The sequence below is a fragment of the Bicyclus anynana genome, chromosome 19 (assembly GCF_947172395.1).
Source record: "Bicyclus anynana chromosome 19, ilBicAnyn1.1, whole genome shotgun sequence".
In the NCBI taxonomy this organism is placed as follows: domain Eukaryota; kingdom Metazoa; phylum Arthropoda; class Insecta; order Lepidoptera; family Nymphalidae; genus Bicyclus; species Bicyclus anynana.
Genome location: NC_069101.1, coordinates 15,335,933 through 15,354,953, shown reverse-complemented (window position 1 = coordinate 15,354,953; position 19,021 = coordinate 15,335,933). Strand labels below are relative to the sequence as shown.

The window sequence follows — 19,021 nt, the reverse complement described above, 5'->3', positions numbered from 1 at the left end:
TTGGTAAAGTTAAACTTGCTGATGTTGATGATAATAACCGGAACCGCTTTCCACGGGACGAGGGTACACTACCACCAGTACACCACCTCCCCAACTTTGCCCTCCCCCCCCCCCTACATCGGCGGAGGAGCGCAAACACGGGTAAACGTTATCATTAAACAATGCTCAAATATCACACAACTCGTCTCAGCCGCGTTGAGTAATCATTGGATAAGGACTTAACCAAACATCTATCTTTCCAATTTACTCAACAAAACGTTTCACCCTAAATCAAACTCTAATTCTTCAGAATTAAGAAATAAATTGTTACGACGAGACCAATCAACTACGAGTAATGGAAAGTGAATTATATGTTGTAGTACATAGAGTCGTTTTTCGAATGGAAGTTGTAATATTTCAAGGGAAGGGTAAACTGGGGCTAAAGTGGAAGTTTGTGAGTTTACTCGCCGTTAATTTGTGTTTCAAATCGGCTTCGCCAAGTCGACTCGCAGCTCCAGCGTCCAGCCACAGGTCCAGCGCTGCGCAAAATATGGTTTTGATTTATACTCGAAACCTCTACGAGTTCCGTCTGTTAGACGCACTGCTCCGTTTCGTTGGTATTTCCCTTTTGAGGTAAATATAGCTACGGAACCCTAAAAATGTGTAAATCCATTGAGTTGGACGTCATCTGTCAACTGTAACGGGTGTAGCTCAAGTGTAGCCACTAGCATGTTTTCTGTGCTACTAGCCAGCCTTTGTCGAACTCTCATCATCATTATTATCAACCCATATACGACTCACTGCTGAGCTCGAGTCTCCTCTCAGAATGAGAGGGGTTAGGCCAATAGTCCACCACGCTGGGCCAATGCGGATTGGCAGACTTAACACACGCAGAGAATTAAGAAAATTCTCTGGTATGCAGGTTTCCTCATGACGGTTTTCCTTCACCGTGTGAGACACGTGATATTTAATTTCTTAAAATGCGCTTAACTGAAAAGATATAAGTGCATACCACTGTGCGGATTCGAACCCACGCCCTCCGGAATCGGAGGCAGAGGTCATATCCACTGGGCTATCACGGCTCGAACTCTACCATCACATAAGTACTGAGCCACTTGAGAAAATATAAAATCACAAATAAGCCCACCGTTAAAGAGCCGGATTCAACACTCAGAAGTCATAAGTTCGATTCCTGCCCACTGCAGCTACTTCTAACATAGTCTTCACGACTAAATGAAGGCGGAGGAGGATTATTAAAAAAAGAGACATTATTAAGGCTTAGGTAAAAATATAGTTAAAATAAGCGGGTTGGGCATTGATAGAGTCGTCGTTGATTTCGACGTCGAGCTCGTCTTTGGGCGGCGTGTAGCGGCTCTCGGCACTCGGCAGACGGGCCGGCGCTGGCGAGCGGCCATCGGCGACTGATGCCAGGCGCGCGACACACGACACCGACTGCCACTACAACTTCATCATTAACAACCCACATTCGGCTCACTTTTGAGTACGAGTCTCCTCACAGAATTAGAGGGCTTAACCCACCACGCTGGCCCAATGCGGATTGGTAGAAAAACGTAGAGAATTAAGAAAATTCTCAGGTATGCAGGTTTCCTCAGGATGTTTCTCCTTCACCGTTTGAGACAAGCAACATTTAATTTCTTAAATATCGCTAGTCGGTAAATATTTATGGCTAGTGTATGTAAATATCAATCATTTCAAAATTTTGATTGCATGAGTAAAATTTTCTTTTTTTTCTCCAAATAAGCGAAAAGTTTGAGATTTGATGCGACAACAAGTACGTCTCGTCTCGATATTTATTACACAGTAGTTACAATAACGCACTAGCATCTATCACTAACATCTTTATTTGTTACGAATATGTTAATGAACTATTGGACCTATTATAAAAAATTTTTCACTGATGTAAAGGTATCAGAGAGTAAAATAGGCTGTAATTTTTTCACATATTTCCCGAGAGAAGGGGAACTACGTGGGTGAAACTGCCAGAGGTATGCTAGTTAAATCTAATAACCAACATAATTATGAGTGAATGACATACTATTGTGTCACACAATAAAAACGACTGAAGTAAAACTTCATTAACAGTCCTTTTCAAAGTCCGCTCATCTCACCAGATTACACTTTTTGCAACGCAAAATTTCGAAATTACGAACAAGTATCTATAATCACTATTAAATCAGTTTTTATGTGATTTTGTTTCACTGAGGTTGAAGAGGTCCTTTCCCAATGAAACTGAATTTAATGGTATCACTGAGTCCTTCCGACTTGCAAGGCTAAGTCGGCCAGAGAGAGTCAGCTGGCAGTCGGCCCCGTGTGTAGCCGCTTGCACCCGGGCGGGTTCACGGCTAGTGCCCCCGCCCGCCGCGCACGCCCCTCCCGCGCCGTGTAACGACATGTTCATGTAACAAGTCGCTGTCAAGGCGCGACAGTTCCAAGAATTAGTTCAAAAGTGCTTGTGACGTGAGCCGACATAGCGCGAGAGATGCCGCTATATCGAGCCCAGCGCTACAGCGATGGGACGCATACATTGTCTTTGACCCGACGCAATAGCATATATATCTACTAATAGTATAAAGCTGAAAAGTTTGTTTGTTTACTTGAACGCGCTAATCTAAGGCACTACTGGTCCAATTGGAAAAATTCTTTCAGTGTTAGATAGCCCATTTATCGAGGCTATATAATATGACGACGCGCGGCGTCAGCTAGTTATCCTATAAACACCCAATACTAAAATGAGATGGGCACCCACTCCTCAGGTCAGCAGCAGCGACATAAACTGTAAGGTGTAATATTATTCCTTGGGTCATTGGTCAACAGTCATAACAACTATTGATTTTTGACATAGGTACATGTACATGTTTTAGAAACCTTAAAAATGGCTGACCAATATCCGAACTTGATGTTTTTATACAAAACTCGCAGATTTGCCGAGTCGGATCTCGCGACACGGTACAAGCAGAAGAAAGCGGAAAAATGTGGAATAAAGGGCCGGGGACAGCGCAGTTATTTGCGGAGGAGAGTGATTCCTGCGCCATATCCGGGGATTAGGCCGGATATTGAGAGTTACGTCGCGTCCTCCATATTCAAATCTTTGCGTTCGCCCCTAATTGAGCCCCGCGAAAGGGCGCCCGCGTTCACAAAGAGGGAAATCTCAGCTAATCTCCGTTCGTACGGAATTTAGTTTAGCAAGGTTTGCTTGGAGCCGTCGACTACAGAAATCAATAAGTCATATGAAAAAGGCTGAGTAAACTTGGAACTTGTTCCTATGACTCACCAGCCACATTGCCTGGTGCGATGGCGCAGGGTGCGACTCAGGCAGCTTCGAACTCATCAACGGAAATAGCGTGTGCTTATGCGTAGTGTCGTTGGTTACTAAAAACCTTCAAAAATCAAATAAAAACATGGTCTCTAAATATTATTTTCGCCTTTCCAATGCCTATTTCGTGGAAAGCTCTAGAGCTACCACGTCATAACTCAAGATACCACGTCAAACTCAAAGGTACACCACCTAGACGCAAAACCTCATCGTAAAGAAGACTGATTGCCGGTCCACGGGAACTACGTTTACTAGTTCTTATATAAACATAAATGCTACTCTTGAAACTGTCGTTTAAAGTAGCTTCGTAAAGGTGCATTTACTCGTATGTTAGCACAGTAATAGCATATTCCTAATTATAAATATAATGAGTCTTGTAGCGAGTTGCCAACAATTATTATTGTTCATGTTATATTTTCCGCGAACGTGACGCGCAGTGACAGTGACAGTGACAGCAGTGACAGGGTCACGGCCGCACGCGCCGTGCCAGCGTGACGTCACTAACTCCACCAATGTATTTTAATTTTTAATATTCGCTATTTGAATGCCTCACTTCAACGATCTTAAATTAAAACGCCTACAGATCTATTAATTGCTACGAGCAGCGAGGATCTATGTGGAAAAATACGATTTGTTTGATATACCTAAGTACTAATGATCGATGTACAAATGGCCTGATGTTAGACATCAAGTTCTATCAAAGTAGGCATAGATGAGGCGTTGTCCCGCTTCTGTGGCTCGTTATGACTGTGACGTTTAATTGTAATCGGCAACCTAAACTCGTGGAATGACCGTACAACGCTGCTCGGTGACAGGAGTACCTACACTGTAAAGCTTCCCCGGGCGAGCACACTCACTCAAACGCCTCTGACGATACTCATTATATTTTATGACAGGTTAGGCGTTGGCTGCGACCTGTTGTGACGATGCAGTCTAAGATGGCAGTGGACTTATTTTGAAGAGGTACAAGTTTATTTTCTTATAGCTATGACGGTTCCTACGCGACGTCGCGTCGTACCGGAATGGCACGTCTTTGCAGTTAGAGTGGTAACGGCGATGGCTGGCATCAGATCAGCTGAACTGACCCGAACTGGGACTCGAACCTGGGAGCTTTCTCTAGAGAAGTGCCGTGCCGCACTACACAGTACCAACAGCGACAGAAGTCGTCGAGTGATGCTGAAACAAAACAAAACTATAAATACGGGCGGCATGCGCGGGAGCGGCGGGGGGGGGGGGATGCATGGATATAATTAGTGTAATAAATTAATTATTTATTTACAGCTATTTATATCTATTAAACTCGTACGTAAGTAATTAGTAGGTAGTATATGTCAATATGTCATAACATGGGAGCGCATGGGAGGTACTTTTATGTGGTCGTAGTTAAAATAACTGAACAACTTGCAACTGCCTGTATTTGTTTTACACTTGTGCGTACCGTTTATCTTATTTAGTTTTGATCCAATCTAGAAGTAATGGTCAGTACATCACTAGATAACCTTTAAAAGATCAATAGAATAAGTCTCGATGTACTGAATAGCTATTTAAACTACTAATTTATTCCGATGCGAAGATTGAAACAGTACATATTTAATTTATTTAAAGATCATCATCAAGTCATAGTCTAAGGATTCTTCGACTTCAGAGTGAATCGGTAGTGGTTAAGTACGTATACCTACATTTTCAGAGATAATTTTTTATCTGCTAAATGAAAAACGTAGCGTAGACTCTTTAAAATGCGTATTTCAGTTTAGAACAGTTTTGGTAGTTGGCACAAAGTGTCATGGTCTCTGCCAACAGCCACGTGTGCGCCGCGACCGCCACTCGCCGGCGCGTGCGCCACTGGACACTTGTCACTGTTGCTGTCAGGGTAAGCGATGACTTGTTCAAATGCGTCAGTACTGGTACCCGCTAACAAGTATTTCTGCATACTTAAGGATTCTCATGATTAAAACGAAATATGTTTAGCAACTAATAACTATTGTATCCTCTCTTATCAGCTTAACTACTTGTATATATGTTTTCAGTGACTTAACCAACCGGTACTTCATCGGCTGCTAATGATGTTGACGTTATTAATGTTACTTATAACTGTTCAAGTGATATTCCTGATAATTCAAGGAGTGTGAAATATTTACCGTATAGTCTCTAGTTAAACTGGTTTGTACGCGACATTATACCGGAACCGGAATCGAAGCCGTGATAGCCCAGTGCATATGACCTCTGCCTCCGATTCCGGAGGGTGTGGGTTCAAATTCAGTCCGGGGCATGCTTCTCCAACTTTTTAGTTGTGTGCATTTTGAATTCAAATTCAAATTCAAAATTCATTTATTTCAAGTAGGCTTAGTTTACAAGCACTTTTGACACGTCAGTTGACTATTTGTAACGATTCTACCACCGGTTCGGAAATTATTTGAGAAATTAAATATCACGGTGAAGGAAAACATCGTGAGGAAACCTGCCAGAGAGTTATCTTAATTTTCTGCGTGTGTGGAGTCTACCAGTCCGCATTGGACCAGCGTGGTGGACTATTGGCCTAACCCCTTTCATTCTGAGAGGAGACTCGAGCTCAGCAGTGAGCCGAGTACGGGTTGATATCGTCACACCGGAACGCTAAATCGCTTAGTGGTGCGACTGTATTACTGTCCGTAGAAGCATCACATCGCCTTGTTAACAACAATGTCCATCATATAGTGCCGGCTGTCTGTCAAAGCACCATCTTCTAACCAATGTCTTAAGTTATTTGCTCAATAATCGACAACAGAGCAGTGAAGAGAAGCAGAGGAGCTGAGTCATCTAGTCGCTGTTGGGACGGCGACGGGCTACTAAACCTTTGTTCAAATTTCACAACGCGATATTTCATATTATGAAAAACTACTTTGCAGTCTTTTATAAATATGACATTCAAGTGTGAAAAGTGAAGGCTTATTCTGAATGAAGGAATTCGGAATGAAGAATTATTGGTGAATAATGATTATGAAGTTCTTTTACTGCCGGAGTCCTTGTGCGCGAGGAAGCTGTGAAACTACGTTCTGAAGTAAACAGGGAACTGCTCAGCAGATATTTAGGTGTTTCCTACGAGTTACTCTAGTGCGAAGAGTGCGCACGATCGATGGAGGCCTTCTATTTCCTGCCACATACCGGTCGGTGATCACGGCCTTGACTTATGACTTGATAAGTAATGTACGTCAACAATAGGTAGAGGTTTATTTACTAAACCAGCGGTTGCCCGGGACTTCGTCCGCCATTAGACAAAATCCGTTCGTAGCAGACCTCATTAAACTACCTCCCTGCCAAATTTCATTTTTGTACGTCAAGCGGTTTTTGAGATTTCGTGATGAATGTCCTTTCGCATTTATATTATATTAAGACAATGTTGTCCTAGGCCAACGTTACAAAATCCACTATTAAAATATAGATAGTTACCTCGTCTGAGTCTATAAGCTAAAGACGGCTCTGCCGTGCCATCTATATCTTCGGTATTCGGTAGTGTGTAATTAGTTTTAAAATGAAAATTCATAATCCGAGTAAACCAAACAAGCCGCGCTACTACGTGTACGGTTGTGATGTGAACTGCAAAAGACAAAGATAGCGTTAATTAAGTAGCGCGCAACTCCAGGCTGCCGGCGATAGCTCCACTCCGCTACGCGCCCTAGCTATAGCCCATAGCGACAGCAGGTACTGTCCACATAGCCTCTCAGTGTATCGTAGTAAAGTTTACTTTCGCCCGGCTCGGTTATATAATAACTTGTTTGAAGGACTAGTTGATTCAATGAGGCAATAGATTTTAAATCTTATCACTTTGCAGTTAAGCTGAAAGTCAGCTGTAGGTCATTCAGGTCGTGCTGGCAGTCGATATGGAACATGCGCACTAGGACATCAAACTAGAGGAGAACTAGTCGACCGACCAGTCGGGCGACCGGTCGGCTCGCCCCTAGCAACAATCAGCTGTTCGCCCTTCCATTGAAGACGCTGCTATTTTTACTTTCATTGCATATATTAGATGTGAATGGGGAGGCGGTCATATTGACTCCTTTGTGTGCTGCATGGCAACAACACTTTGTTGCTGTTGCTGGTGCTGGTTGCGGCATCGCACCTGTTGTGTGACGACTGACAGTTGAGACACTGACCGGTGGCGGCGGGTCGGTGAACCACTTTGCCATTTAGTTGTACTTCGTGTTGCGTAACCGGATCAGCTGATTATACCGGGCTCGTTGGTGCTATGGGTTGTTGGTTAACGTATTGCTACGGATGCTGATGTTTTAGATTCGAGTCCGGGGTTGGACCATGAAATAGGAAGGTTTTTTTTAAGAAGTTTTCAGCTCTAATCTGAACTTGAGAAGTTGGTGGTGGTGGTTGGTGGTAGTAGTGGAAAAATAAATTAAAAACTGCTTATGATGAAGATCGTGTTGAGGTGATTGGATAAAAATGTAAGATCTAGTTTTGAAGATTCAATGGGACCCAATAGCAGACAACCTAAAATGTTATGTTATTTCATACACATTCTTTGGTGAATGAAGTGGCAAAAATTCACAAGTAGACAGGTATATCACTGCTAAGTTCCGCTAAGCTAATAAGTGCTCGTAAATAAATAAAAACCCTTCTGTAGAGGGTGAAATCACGAAAGGGGAAAAACGGATTGTTGAAACAACAAGGCGCTGCGCGACAAAGAATCGCCGAGATACCCCTCCCCTGCCCCCCGCGCTGTTAGTGCACGACACTCTGAGATAAAGAGATCGCTCCGTGACTCCTCGGTGTTATTCGGGAACACATCCTGTTAATCGGTGCTCGAAAGAGAACTGATTAGGGCTGATATTCACGATTTAGCTTGACATTGTTTCTTTATTAACTACTATTAACAAAAAGTAAATAGTGCCCGCCTGCCACATAACACGAGTGCGTAGGATGTAGCGAGGGAAGTAGGCAGAGACGTCGGTCGTCCTGCCGTATTCAAGCCACTGGTCCTACCGTTCCATATTTCGACGGCTTAGACTTTAGAGCACGAGTCATAAGACTAGTTCTAGTGTTCAATGTAGAGTTCCATCTGAGGGTGCGGCCAGCGCTCCGTGCGGGGGTGCTAGATGTGTCGATGTCGGAGCTCCCCTGCGGCAAAGTCCATGATGTGTTGACAGTGATGTCCTTATACACTAACGTTGGTGGTTGGTCCTGGCTTCAGATCATGAGCTAAAGGATTCGAGCTTTGCTTTGGGCTTCGAGATATTGAGCTTTTCTATGTTTCTACTAATATTTAGTTCAAATTTTCAGCCTAAAGTTAGGAAGTTGTCCACCAACGCATTGTCATTTTAATAACATTTCCCGAAGCGTTGCTGTGATATCTACAGGTTTTCGCTTAATCGCCATCACTTTGTGGACTACCATCTACTTGTTCCACCAACTTAAAGTTCATCATCATCTTCATCATAACAGCCGATGGACGTCCACTGCAGGATATAGGCCTTTTGTAGAGACTTCCAAACATCATGATTCTGAGCTGCTTGCATCCAATGAATCCTTGTGATCCGCTTGATGTCTTCAGTCCACTTGGTGGGAGGTCGAGCAACACTGCGTTTTCTAGTGCGGGGTCGCCATCCAGCTTCTTCAAATTCCATCCATGCTCTACGAGCAAGTGGAATTTAAAGAAGTTATTAGAATTATTTTGATCTATAATATTATGAGCGATTCAATATATACGAGTACCTCAGTACCTATACCTACCTACTCGTAGCTCATCAATGTCTGAAGTGAACACTAATACTCGTAGTTCACTAATTGCTAGTCAAACACAATGTACATGTAGGTACCTTCTGTCAATGTCAGTGTCAGTGATCGTCAGTGCAGGGCGGGGTGCCGGTGCGGGGTGCGGGGTGCGGGGTAGTCACTGCTCAGTGTTCCCGTGTACGGTAGCACGGGTCGGTAGGGATCACCTCGAGGGGTGCCGTTGGGAACCCTAATAGTTTGTTTCTGATAGTTACGTGCAAACTTGCAAATAATAAAAATGAGTGGAAGCAAAATACAATTGATTATCGTATCTATACATTGTATACCTCGCCCCTACAACCAAAGACTTTTTGGTTTCAAAAAGCAGGCAAACTAAATGACTTAAATGTCGTTTGGTGTCGCGGATCCGACGAAACTTCGTGATCACACTTTTAGCATTACTCGCTGCACAAACGCCGGTGTGTAGGTACATACTACAGGGTAGGCACTAAATGAACATCAACTACAGCTCATCTGATGTTAGTAACTACGAGTGAAGGCAGCGCGGGCTGAGGCGCGGGGGGACGGACGATCAATCACCGGGAGCTGGAACTGTGAAGGGCGTGACAACGGACGCTTTGCAACCCTTGGTACAGTTGCAAAAAGTTATTTTATAGACATTCAGCTGACTTTACTGACGCCAAGTTGAACACCATCAAAGTTACATCAAAGTTTGTATTGTAATTATTTGCTTACATCAAAGGAATGTTTTGCAGGATATGCAACGAAACGAACGAACTTGGTTACACTTAACGACAATACAATGCGGTGAGCTGCACCCGTCTATTTAAATAATAGTGTTATTTCTAATGTCATCATCATTATCAACCCATATTCGGCTCACTGCTGAGCTCGAGTCTCCTCTACGAATGAGAGGGGTTAGGCCAATTGTCCTCCACGCTGGCTCAATGCGTATTGGCAGATTTCACACAAGCAGAGAATTAAGAAAATTCTCTGGTGTGCAGGTTTTCTCGCGATGTTTTTCCTTCACCGTTTGAGACACATGATATTTAATTTCTTAAAATGCACACAAAATGCAGACAAACTTAACAGGGAATCTTTCTATGAATGTTGCCTTACTTTACCATTTGAACAGTAAAGGTTTTTGGACGAAGTTTGGGTGTATTCCAGTGAAGAATAATTTGCAAGCGCCCATAACTCGTCCGTCGACAACGTTGCAGTCGGAGACGCAATGTATCGTGCAGGTAATGCTGAAGTTGCGTGCCTTCCACTGCATTTTATATTCTATTTCTTCCTTATACTTCGTTTCCGACTTTTAAGTTCACTTGTTTATTTACTTTGCTTCTACATGGTCGTAGGATATTAGATTTATCCTCTACTAGCGAACCGTGACCCCGTCTGCATGAAATTCAGTTTTCCAACGATGTACTACGGTTTTTCAGGGATAAAAGGTACTAACTGTATTAATAAAATACAGTATAATCTATCTTCCTAAAGTAGTTTTTGCGTGAACAATTAGGTAGCAAACATGCAATACAAACTTCCACATTTATTAGTAAACAATAGGTGGGTATTAGGTGTGATAATGACTTTTTTCAATCAATAAGAAACTAACCTTTGGCCGTAATGTCAGTTAATGTTTAGTGACGATTTGTCCCATAGTATATTCCCATGCCTTAATTCGACGGTTTGTACGCGGTAGGTATCACATTGCCTACTCGAGTGGCCCTTGGCAAATTTATAAATCGATCACCATATCGTCGATGGAAAATGTAGATGAAAGTTAAAACAGAAGTTGGCATTTTTTTAGAAGATTACGTGTTCGGTAGTCGACGTCAACGATACGAAGTCTGTCGGCGCGTCGTCTGTCGTCGGCCAGCGCGGGGTGACACCACCGGCCACTGACAGCTGAGCTGGCCAGCGGCCAACGTGTGCTGGTCACCGTCGGTAACGGACTGGTCTCATCGCTTTGAGACTTCGCTGTGTAATCACTTGACGCATCTGCACTACGTTGCCCATTACTAATGGTCTATTTCAACGACCCCCTAGGACTTGGCCAGGTGTATAGGAGAGGGACGGGGGCAACTCCAATACAGGTTACCAGGGTTATAATGTTCACCTCTGTAACGTTCACTGATGTTAATCGCCGCCCTCCAACACATATTGGAGCACTGTGGTGGATAGGAGCTCCAAACTCTTCTCTCTTATAGACATAAGTCTATTTAGACATTTAATATAGGTATAAAAAAAAATTAATTATGATGATGATGAATACAGGTTAAATGTATGATGAAAAGGTATAGGATATAAAGCTCGAACTGTATAACATGCACAAAGTCACTATCTATGCGAAGTACGCACCCGCCGGCGGTATATATTCCTTCGTTACTAAAGAGGAGGGTCGCATAATCTAAATCACTTTTTTCATATCAATTCATAGGTTTCAATTTAAATTTAGCACCTTTCCCCCACCATTCAAGTCCGCTGTGCCCCCTTGCCCCCCGCCTCCCCCTCCGCGCCCGGGGCGAGGGGCGAGGGCGCGGGAGGGCTCGGATGGCCTCGCAATCATTGATAATCATATTACGTCCCTCGCATCCTCGCATCCTGATGAAAGATGAGAGATGAAGAAGTGAGGGACGTTTGCATTATTTTCCATTCGTTCGAAGAACTGCGTGTATTTGAATATTGATAACGAGCAATTGAGAGCTAGTTAAACCGTCAGTCAGTCATTATCATTAACATCTGACAGTGGTCGTTTAAACATTATAACCCTAAGCCCGTCAAACCGCAATGGAGCAGCGTCATGGGTCTAAGCTCTACCTATATCTTCTCTTAAAATTGGCTGATAATTATGATGACGAGGTCCAACCGTTCTATGATGGAGGAATAATTGTATTTTCTATCTATGCTACATAGGTAGAAAATACAATATAGTAATGTGCAACATACCGACCCTTTCTTACCCGTTCGAATGTTTATTATTTATCGAAGCTTATTTAAATTGATAATAGAAAATTTGGACAATAAAAAATTAAAATTAACTTTTCATTATTCAACTTTAGTTTACCAACCCCTGTCAGCGAAATTTATAACATCCCTCTTTTTTGCATCGGGGTTAAAAATACCCCGTGTGCGTGTATGGCGCTGTATCTCGTCGGTGGTGTATCAGAGGGTTACCCTATCGATCGCCGCTAACCTTGGCAGTGAACAAGGACGGCTATTTATACCGCGGGGGAGCGGGGCGGCGCGGGGCAAGGGTGCAGCTCCCCCGTGCCGCTGCCCCGCCGCGGGCCGCATTCAGCGCTCAAGTGTTAATTATGTTTGAATCGTACCTACTACAGTTTTTGATAAGCTCTCGGTTGTGAGCAGGCAGCCACGGGATATGACAGGGGTTGTGTGTGCGGCGTGGAGCCAGGGGTACCTCTGTGGGGTTTGTGACACAATATGATGATTTACTTTTGAACGGGAAGACAAACAGATTCCTATGTATTGTATAAATACCTGGTGATCAATTTGACGGCGGTGTAAACCGATGTAGCATTAATAAGAACTACATGAAATAACACTGTCACTGTCTGAAAAACTCAAATGGATCATGAATATCATCAGCAGGTTATTTAGCACGGCCGGCCTTCAAACGGATCAACAGGTAACATAGTATAACATAACAGTTTCGACTCCTACATCAGATCGACTCCAGACCATCATTGAGTTGATTAAACACTTTTTGAACTCCCATACAAACGATTCAGAATAATACTAAAAAGAGGGTTAGAGCAGTGGTTTGGTAGAGTAGGGTAGGGTTATTTCAGGGTAGAGGTAGGGCAGGGAAGGAATAGGTTTGGGTAGGTTTGAGTAGGGGTAGGGTAGGAGTAGGATAGAGTAAGGTGGAAGTAGGGATCTATACTTATATACATAGGTACTAATAATAACATAGAGGTAAGGAAAAAGTATCAAAATACTTGGACCTTGCTCACGAGATTACCGCCATGTGGAATGTTGAGTCAACTATTATTGTTCCGTTGTTTCAGTCAATGGTCTTATAGAAAAAGCTTCGACCAACATCTCAAGAAGCTTTCGCTAAACTGTTGGATCAAGAGTCGGATACAGAAGGCAGTTATTCTTGAAACGGCGCGTATTGTAAGGAGGTTCCTCACTCTGGAACCCTGACCACCGGTTGAATTATTTTTTTGTTAATTTTTAATAGTGTTTTGTTATTTTGTATTTAATCAACATTGTTAAAAATTAAAAAAAAATGGACATAAAATAAATAAGATTTCTGGATCGACTAAATCGATTTTGAATATTCTTTTAGCAATATACATTAGAAAGCCACGTTATTATCGTATATATCGTAGCGTGGCCTATATTTTATCTCCCTACCCTCACGGAAACAATTTTTTTTAAATTAATATGGGACTAGCTTCGAGGCCCTATCTAATAAAAAAGAATCATCAAAATTAAACTACTCTATAAAAAGTTATGCGTGGTTTTACCTAAAATTTATGTGTATACAATCAATTATCCCCAGTTTTCCTACCCATAGGATTGGATTATTTTTTATCGAATTTATATGGGACCAAATTCGAAAAGATTTCCATTAAAAAAATAATTATCAAAATTAGATTTTCTGTAAATAATTACACTATTCGTACCTAGATAAAAAAATATACCACGTCGAATTGATAATTTTCTCTCCGATTATCTTCGGATGAAAAAGAAACCGCATCATAATCGGTCCAGTAGTGTAGAAGCGACGCTGGTATAGACGTCGAATGTATAACATTGGGGGTCAGCGAAGCGTTCGATCAGTAATCATCATCCATTGCTCAGTGTGATGTACCAAGGCGGGCGGGGGCGGGGGCGGGCGGGGGCGGGCGGGGCGCACCTACCCCGTACAGCTGCGAGCGCTAGTTGCTAGGCGGAGAGATCGATCCACCTGCGGGCGGGGGGACACCCGGCGGCGGTGCGGGGGGTGTGGGGCAACAGTGACGCGAATCATTCTTTTTTAATTCTCTCCATGTGACGAGCTGATCCCATAACTGGTGAGTTGTTAGCGCTGCTTCTGCCACTGGCGCCACAGTCGCAATGTATGCACAATGTCGCGAACACTGTACGAAACGTTCGATTCTCTTTGTGTATGTTATCGGTGGGTAGACGCAGATATAATGGGATGTCGCCGAGAATAGACTCGTCGCTTGTTTACGTCCATACTGAGATATGGATTCACTGATAGAATTGTAATAAAATATAGATAAAACGTTTCTCGCATAGGTTTCCCCAATAGATAGTATACTTGAGTAACGATTGTTGTGAGGAGCTGTGCCATTCCTCGATTTAATTTATTATATGGGTCATATTATGAGTAGTTTCTGTTTTCAGATGGCATGGGTACGGTGACCTTTTGAAGTTCTTATTACGTATTACTATCGTAAATCGCAGAAAACTTTCAAGAGTGAACCAAACTGTCACCATACCCTCGCTATTTCAAAAATACTTTACTTTACGAACTTTTAGAATGCTGCATGTTGGTTTCATTCTGGTGACAGTACCTGCCTAACTACGTTAAAATTATAAGAATAACTTAATATTGCCGCCAATATATTTTTTATTAGGGTATTTTTAATAGTGCAGTTACATTAATTTTCAAAAATATATTTTTCAAATTTAAAGAAAAATGTATTTTTAAAACTTACAGTAAAATTTTGCAGTGATTTCTTTTTAAACTGAATGTAACAATTTACAATTTGCGACGGAATTTACCTTGTAGTCAGTACATCGCTGGAGTGAACCCGGGACCGCGCGCTCGCCGCAGTGCCGCCGGGTCCAGTGAGCTGCTCCTTTCTCTGCGAGCGGCGGCGGCGGTAGGAAGGCCAAGGAAGATAGCGACGATTCTTTTCTGATCTGTGTCATTTGCCGACAAAAAGAAATACATTTTCCACACTGTCTCGTGACTTTTCACGACCAGCGAAGTGGAAAATCTATCGCTTTATCTTCTAAAATGAACTTTTTAGAGACTCATCGACAATTCGTCGATTAACTGTATAATAAAGACTTCCACAATGCCTGCCACTGTCCTAAAAGTGGATTTGATAATAATAAACCTAGGGTTTGAGACTTTATAGCTATTTTATTGAGGATTCAACCTATGTATTTCTTATTGATATATTCAAGACACAGGTGTATTATAGTGTCCACACCCAGCGTAACAGAGATCGTCTTTTGTCAAGTTTCGGCCTCGAAAAGTCAGGAGCGGCTATTATGTGACGAACAATCAACGCGATAACAACGAGTGCTATTTGAATAACATTATATTAGGAAGCCGAAACTCTCAAGGTGCTCAAATAATTAATTTGGGCAACACGCAGACTTCCTGCCGGAAGGCGCTTGTTCGTGCCAAAGGGAGAGTCAATAGAGGAAGAGTTGTGCGTCACGCCGACGTTTGATGACGTTTGATGTTTACTTCGTAAACGGCTGCACGAATTAACTGTAAACTTTACTAATGGGTTAATGGGTGGTGGCGTTGGCGACTGGTATCTAACTGACTGAAAGTATTGACGTAGGTATAAGAGTTGACAGTGAACATAAATTAGCTATAATATTGTAAATCTAAGAGCCTGATTGCTGATTGCATTTTTGGCATCAGTATCGATCACTAATCACCCACTGATAGTTATTTCGGAAATATATGTACAGAATTGACCTCTCTACAGATTTATTATAAATATAGATAATAATTCGATAAGGACGCGTTGAGCAGCGTACCGGTACGTGGACGGCGCGCTGTGATCGTACATAAATAAAGCATGTTTCCGGAACTAAATTGAAATGGCCCAAGTGGAGGGCGCGAGCCTTGCGAGAGCTCGTAATCTCGTCCTCGGAGGGAGAGGAGCCCGCCGGAGCCGGAGCCGGAAATTTAGTTTTGGCTCCGAGTGCGAAAAATCGTTCAGAGTCCCCGCTCCGAGGCGAACGCGTCGCTTATTATCTTCATTTCCTGTATTGAGTTTCGGGAATGAAATATTTGTCCTCGACATACTTTCTAGCAGGTAGTCGCAGGTTCGACCTAACCTAGGACCAGGGTTTGACACTTTTTAGGTATTTTATTGAGGATTTTACTGATATGTTCGATGCCTTGTGTCGCGCGTTATTTAGGTATACCCTGGCAAGTCAGTTGAATCAAAATGAAAATTTTGCGCAGGTATAAAAAAAACATACGTGACAACCCAGTGGATATGACCTTTGCCTCCGATTTCGGAGGGTGTGGGTTCGAGTCCGGTCTGGCACATGCGCCTCCAACTTTTCAGTTGTGTGCATTTTAAGAAGTTAAATATAATGTTTCTCAAACGGTGAAGGAAAAACATCGTGAGGAAACCTGCGTACCAAAGAATGTTCTTAGTTCTCTGCGTGTGTGAAGTCTGCCAATCCGCATTGGGCCCGCGTGACTATTGGCCTAACCCCTTTCATTCTGAGAGGCGACTTGAGCTCAGCAGAGAGCCGAATGTGGGTTGATAATGATGATGATGATAAATCAAAAACAAATTGCTCCGTCGTTGCACGGTAACTTAAATATGACCTGAAAATTTAGTACGCGCTAAGTGTCAAAAAATTCAAAATATTCAAAATTCTTTTATTTCAATTAGGCTTAGTTTACAAGCACTTTTGAAAGGTCATGTATATGTCAAAATTTAATTTAATCCAATGGTGGTAATAATAGACGAAAACTTAAAATGAAGGTTACGAGGGTTTCGAAACGCGCCTTGGTCCAAGTCGCTATGGTTACTCGCCGTACGTCGCTAACACCCGAAAATGTGTGACTGCGCATAGTTCAACTTATAGACGCGTACTATCCATGAACGGTGTTAAGTTTTCGCGAGAGATTTATTTAATGAAAACCTATATACTTATTGGTAGGTATTCAATAATAAAATTTGTATTACGAAGTACTTAACGGGTAATTACGTCTCATATATGTATATTTTGATGAAAACTTGATATGCAGCACTAAACGCTGCAAGATTTACGGCGCAATAACACGCGCCATTACCTGTGCAGTATTGCTGTACAGCTGTACACTCCTGCAGCTGTGCGACTGTCGCCGGCGACATGCGCCTCGCTGTCCTTCGTGAGTAGCACATTTCAGTACTGATTGTAATTATTATTAGAGGTTTTTATTTTGTTTATTGTTTGAGTACCTGATTAAAAAAAGAGAGGTTTTTAGTACGATTTCATAATTATGTGTGTAATTGTGTACGGGAAGCTTGCATTGGAAGCATTTTTCACTGTCAAGTCCGTGCATTGTTAAGAAGCCTAATTAAATTAACCCATTACTTCCCAAGCATTGAAAGCGATGGAATTAATTGTTGTAGTTTTGAAAACACAGATTTTTGAACACCTTTGTAGCTCCTAGTTGTGTGTGTGGAGAACAGATGAAACGTTTGGTGCGAGGGGAGATGTTTCAGTAAGCGCGCTGTGTGCGGCGAGCGGCGTGCTGCGCGACAGGGTGTACGACAAGATCCAGCGCAGCCTGGCCGAGCGGGCGCGCGCGCGCACCGCCAGCGCCGGCGCGCCGCTGCTGCTGCGCGAGCCGCACAGCTTCGTGCGCGGCGCCCGCCCCGAGCCGGCCCGGCGCGCGCCGCGCCTCGCGCGCTGGCGGACGACCACGAAGCACCCGGACTACGACAAGAATCTCAACGTCAAGGTGACGCACACTCGGCCGGCACTCATACTGTGACGACCGTAGAATTTCAAGGGATGTCACAATTAAGTTTTTAAGTTTCAATCTCATCTTAACAACAAAAGGATTATGATCCGAATGAACATACACCCCAGGATATGCTGTAGCCTGTAACGCTTTAACCGTGTACTGCGCATATTACCTAATTTTGTTGCAAGAACTTTTTAAATAATGCGTTTTGCCTGAGGGGTAGAAAAGTGAATCAAAGTTTGTGTAAGTACCCGAGATAATTTCACATGCTTGTGTGTTGTCAGATCCTGGACATGCTACGGCAGGCCATCTACGTGACGCAGGGGCGCATGCGCGAGCTGGAGCCGCTGCTGGAGGAGCACCGGCAGCAGACGGCGCTGAGGATGGCGTTCATGTTCAACAGGCTGCAGCAGCTGGCGGAGGACATGCGCCGCATCTACACGCTGTCGCAGCGCAAGCAGTACCAGTTCCGCATGTTCTACCAGCTCACGTGGCACACGCACGTGGTGCGCAAGTACCTGGACGTGCTGTACACAGTGGAGCACGTCATCCGCACGCACGCCGCCTTCGTGGAGCCGCTGAAGATGGAGCTGGAGAAGATGGGCATGGCGGTGGACGGCTGAATATACGTCACATCAACGGGCTCGTTTTATTCATGCCGGTTTTTTTATATTTTCTACAACTTTAGCAGGACAATTGTACTTGTCCACATCGTCTACATAATGTGTAGATTTGACTCTTCTTTGATGGCGGAGATACTGGAGTCTTTGCTGCGATCGTAATCTTGAGATAGTTCTGCCACTATGTGATGAGTGTATAGAGTGTGTACACATTATGCCGCTGTATTGTCACCTTTGTATTAAAGTGTATACTGCTGCCGCAGCGGCAAGTTTTGTAAAAGCTTTTACAGTCTGAAACTTTGAGACATATCCCACGGAATGAAGTGTTGAATTTTCTATTCTAACTTGTTAGGACGAGGATGAAAATCCACATCCCTTTCGGTTTCTACACGACGTCGTACCGGAACGCTAAATAGCTTGGCTTTAAGTCTTTGCCGGTAGGGTGGAAACTAGCCACGGCCAAAGCCTCCCAACAGCCAGACCTGGACCAATTAAGAAAACTTCAATAGGCCTAGCCGGGGATCGAATCCAGGACCTCCCTCTTAAAAATCCTCCGCGCATACCACTGCGCCACGGAGGCCGTCAAATTTTTGCATCTATGAAATGCGCGCCACTTGCTTAAATCCCTCTTCTTTCGAAAGTCGGTCAATAAAAATTAACGTAAGG

The 19,021-nt window shown here is 43.3% G+C and overlaps 1 protein-coding gene across 1 annotated transcript; it reads left to right on the top strand.

Moving 5' to 3' along the window:
* The first annotated feature begins 15,361 nt into the window (after positions 1–15,361).
* LOC112052255 (uncharacterized) lies at positions 15,362–18,632 on the top strand. The gene is made up of 2 exons (XM_052887476.1): positions 15,362–17,729; positions 18,020–18,632. Exon 2 carries the CDS (start codon positions 18,029–18,031, stop codon positions 18,356–18,358), a length of 330 nt encoding a protein of 109 aa, XP_052743436.1. The 5' UTR covers positions 15,362–17,729; positions 18,020–18,028; the 3' UTR covers positions 18,359–18,632.
* The last annotated feature ends 389 nt before the right edge of the window (positions 18,633–19,021 follow it).